This window comes from Peromyscus leucopus, chromosome 1 (genome assembly GCF_004664715.2).
Source record: "Peromyscus leucopus breed LL Stock chromosome 1, UCI_PerLeu_2.1, whole genome shotgun sequence".
NCBI lineage: Eukaryota > Metazoa > Chordata > Mammalia > Rodentia > Cricetidae > Peromyscus > Peromyscus leucopus.
Window position 1 is genome coordinate 173169943 of NC_051063.1, and position 4007 is coordinate 173173949.

The following is a 4007-nucleotide window of genomic DNA, read 5'->3' on the forward strand; positions in this document are numbered from 1 at the left end:
ACTCAGTCCTAGTGCGGGCGCTGCAGAGGATGGAGAGATGCTAGAGTGAGCGCTAGGACCGAGCGGAGTTCCCTCTTTTTGGGTAGTCCTCTAGCCTACTCTCTCGGCTAAGCGAAAAGTCTTCTTTTTTGTTAGAGGAAGGGGAGGAGAGTAGAGCTTAGTTTCCATGACAACTGCGTGGGTGGGGATGGGGGCGTTAAGCACCCTCCTTGCCCACGCCCAATCATGCCCCAGCGCAGGATCTCTCCGGAACTACCTCCTACGGATTTAGGCGGGGCACCCGGGAGACATTCCCCGCCCATGCAGAGGCGGTAACCATAGCAACCCAGCAACCTCCCAATCACGCCTGGGAGGCCCCCTTGTTCACGTTTTGACGTCACCTCCTGGGAAAGGGAGTTCAAAGGCTGGAGTTTCTTGGAGGGTGGGGACGAAGGTCCTCCTGGCCATGGCCCATTTTAATCAAAAGCGCCGAGCAGGAATGAATCAAGAGCACCAGTTGGATGAACTGAATGGCTGGATGACTGAGTTTATCCTTGTGAGATTTTTTTCAGTGCCAGCATTTGCAAGGTCATTGAGTAAACGGTGCTCCATTCACCCGACAGTTATTTATGAGCACCCACATCGCTCAAGGTGCTATTCACATAAAAGGCAAAACTTCCTTCTCTGTTTGTGCTCACTTCCAAAAATTGTTTTGTGGGTATCCCAGGCTGGCACTGAATTTGCAGCAATAATCTCGCTGCAGCCTCCAGAGGACAAGGTATGTGCCGTCACCACACTTAAGGAACAGGTGACACGTGATTAAGAAATGAGGCGGGGGAGGGGCTGGAGAGATGGCTCAGCAGTTAAGAGCTCTCGCATGAGGATCGGAGTTTGGGTCTCCAAATGCAAGTGGGGCCAATAACCAGCACCAAGGGATCTGATGCCCTCTTCTGACCTTTGCTGGCACCAGGCATGCATGTGGTGCACAGACATACAAGCAGGCAAAACGGCCATATACATTAAAAAAGGGGAGAAAAGCTGGGTAGTGGTGGTGGCGCACACCTGCCTTTAATTCCAGCACTCGGGAGGCAGAGCCGGGCGGATCTCTGTGAGTTCGAGGCCAGCCTGGGCTATACAGCGAGATCCAGGACAGGCACCAAAACTACACAGAGAAACCCTGTCCTCGAAAGAACAAAAAGAGGCGGGGGAAGGATTTTAGTTTTGTTTGTATATACGTGTGGGTGGTGGTGCCTTGGTTATCAGAGAGGGTGAGATCCCCTGCAGGTGGATCCAACTGGTTCTGCTTCGTGAGCGCTGGGGTTAAAGGCATGGGTGCCACCACTCCGTGCTGCAGCGAGTAGAGATATATGTATATATGTGTGTGTGTAATATGCATACACACACACACACACACACACACACACACACACATGTATTTGGAGACAGGGCTTCTCTGTGTAACAGCCCTGGCTGTCCTCGAACTTGCTTTGTAGACTAGCCTGGCCTTGAACTCACAGATGAGATCCACCTGCCTCTGCCTCCCGGGTGCTAGGATTAAAGGTGTTCATATGCCTAGTTTATACTTAAAAAAAAAAAAAAAAAGTTTTGTGATGGGGTTCGGGAGCCCAAAGTTTAAAATCTATCAAAAGTCAGACCTGGTGCTGCTTCCTGGACTAATAACGCCGGAGGGGAACCCCTGTGTAAACAGAGCTGTAGGTTCCTAGGTTCAATATCTACGGAACAGGAGAGGGAAAAAGGAAAAAGACTTAGCGGACAGGGGAGATGGCCCAGTGGGTGAAAGGTGCTTGCCACTGCGCTTGGGACCTGAGTTCAGTCCCCAGGACCCACATGGTAGGAGAGAGTGGACTCCTCTGACCATCACCTAACTACCACCTGGATGCTGTGCCCCATCCCCACCCTCTGCACACTTTCTTTTTTGTTTTGCTTTTTTTTTTTTTTTTTTTTTGAGATAAGGGTTCTGTCCTGGGACTCACTCTGTAGTCCAGGCTGGCCTCGAACTCACAGAGATCCGCCTGCCTCTGCCTCTTGAGCTCTGGGATTAAAGGCATCGTGCGCCGCCACGCAAGCACTTTCCTGACAGCGCTGGGGTTAAAGGCCGTGCACACCACTGCCTGGCTCCACAAAGTCTTTTTTTTTAAAAAGTGTCTAGGTGGAGGCTAAGGAGTATTTGTGAACCTGTCCCAGCCACACAACCTGTGTTGGAGGACATCTGAGACAGTTCCCCAGGCTTTAGGCAAATGCAGCCCCCCCAGTCTCGTCCCTCACCTCTCTCCCCCAGAACCCAAAGGCGCAGCCCACTAATGGGGCCAACCACGCTGAAAGACTGTAGACACCAGGGTTACAAATCTAACTCTAAAACTCTTTATTCGCCCGAGCTCCACCCGCCCACCCATGTATCCTCATCCCACCTCGAAGCCCAACTCCTAAATAACTGACAAGTCCTACTAGAGTTCTTCTTGGACCCTAAAATTACAATCTAAGCAGTTGCCATGTTCACATCGGGTCTCAGACTCTTTGGCTGTGGGACTTCCATCGACGTAACACACTCAACAAGATTGGGGGTGGAAGAGAGAGACGTCTCTCACTGGGGGGGGGATCCATCAGTGATGGGGGTTGGGGGCAGGAGAAAGGGAGATGGGATTAGAAATGAAGCAGTAGCAGGAGCTGTGGGCTTCAGCTCCCTGGAGGCAGCCTGTGAAGCTGCAAAGGCCCTGCAGCCTTCCAAGAGGGTCCTGACCCCTCCTCCAGTTCCTGCTGGATGGCAATGTTCAAGGAACTTGAACAGTCCGTGGAGAAACCTGAGTCTGCAGATGCTGAAGAAGGTGAAGACAGATGGATGATCTCACAAGTCAGTACCAACATCAAGTTCTCAGGTCCCGGCCAATCTCTGGCACTGTCCCCAGATTCTGACGACCAGCCCGTCAGAGCACGCTGGGATTCTGTATGGTGGAGAGTCCAAGGGTTTCCCCCAAGGGATATTTACAGGGGATCTGAGACGTCAACAAGGCTAGCTCAGTATCACCAGCAGGCTGTCACAATCCAAAAGAAGCCACCAAGTTGCAGGGTCCACGGAGAACAGCTCTCACAGTGTCAGGAATCTCTGAGACAGGTGGACCTGGCTGCCAGCAACCGCCAATGTTTCAGGATCCTGAAGGCACAGAGAACAGTGGGATCCAGGAACCCCCATAGGGCTGGGTGAGCAGAGGGGAGGGTTCCAGGGCCAGAGCAAGAAGGGTTTGGGGGTGTGGGTGATGGGCACCTGGTGGGTCTTACTTATCGCTTGACTTTGCGTCCAGCGGAGTTTCGTCCACCACGCCGGTAGAGAGACTGCTGGCTGCTGTTGAGCGGACAGTACTTGAGCGTGTGAGCCTGGTCCCCGGTGGCCTCGCACAGGGGGCACACGTAATGCCTCAGGATGGGACACACCACCACGCCTTCCGATGTCTTCAGCTGGTGTGAGGCGTAGACGTGGCGAGACTCTCCGTTGTGTTTGCAGAAGTTGCACAGGGTGGCCAGGTTCCCGGAGCCCCCCGGCTCCTGTTCACTCTTCTCCTGGGGGCTGGGGGTGGGAACTTCAGCCCCTTGATCCACCAGCCTTTGCCTCCGGCCCTGGATTATAGTCAGTATCACCTGGCTCAGGTTAAAGTAGTCCTTCCACATGTCAAAGGGTGGTAGCTCCATGCTCCCTCTATGTGGCTGGTGGCTGTGGGTGCTGGGGAGGGACTCGGGGCCAGGGGCTGTGAGGTCAGAGGGCAGGAGCATCAGGCCTGTGTGGAGCAGAGAGGAGGCACACCCCCTTATAAATACTCCCCTACAGACAACTCTAAGCAAAGGTGGAGCTTAGATTTAAAGGGCCCACTTCCAGCCCATGATTCTTGTCTGGCTCCAATCTCCCACGGAGATTGGAAGTAGCTTATTTCCCAGGGCGCCCCTCCTCCAAGGCACTCTGTGTTTTCTGGAAAGGATCTTCTGTTTCCACGGGCTTCAGTTTCCCTCCTGTTCAGTTC

At 53.4% G+C, this 4007-nt stretch overlaps 1 protein-coding gene across 1 annotated transcript; it reads right to left on the reverse strand.

Moving 5' to 3' along the window:
• Positions 1-3273: 3273 nt before the first annotated feature.
• On the reverse strand, positions 3274-3681 carry Nanos2 (nanos C2HC-type zinc finger 2). The gene has a single exon (XM_028856178.1). The coding sequence runs from the start codon at positions 3679-3681 to the stop codon at positions 3274-3276; it is 408 nt and encodes a 135-aa protein (XP_028712011.1).
• Between the last annotated feature and the right edge of the window lie 326 nt (positions 3682-4007).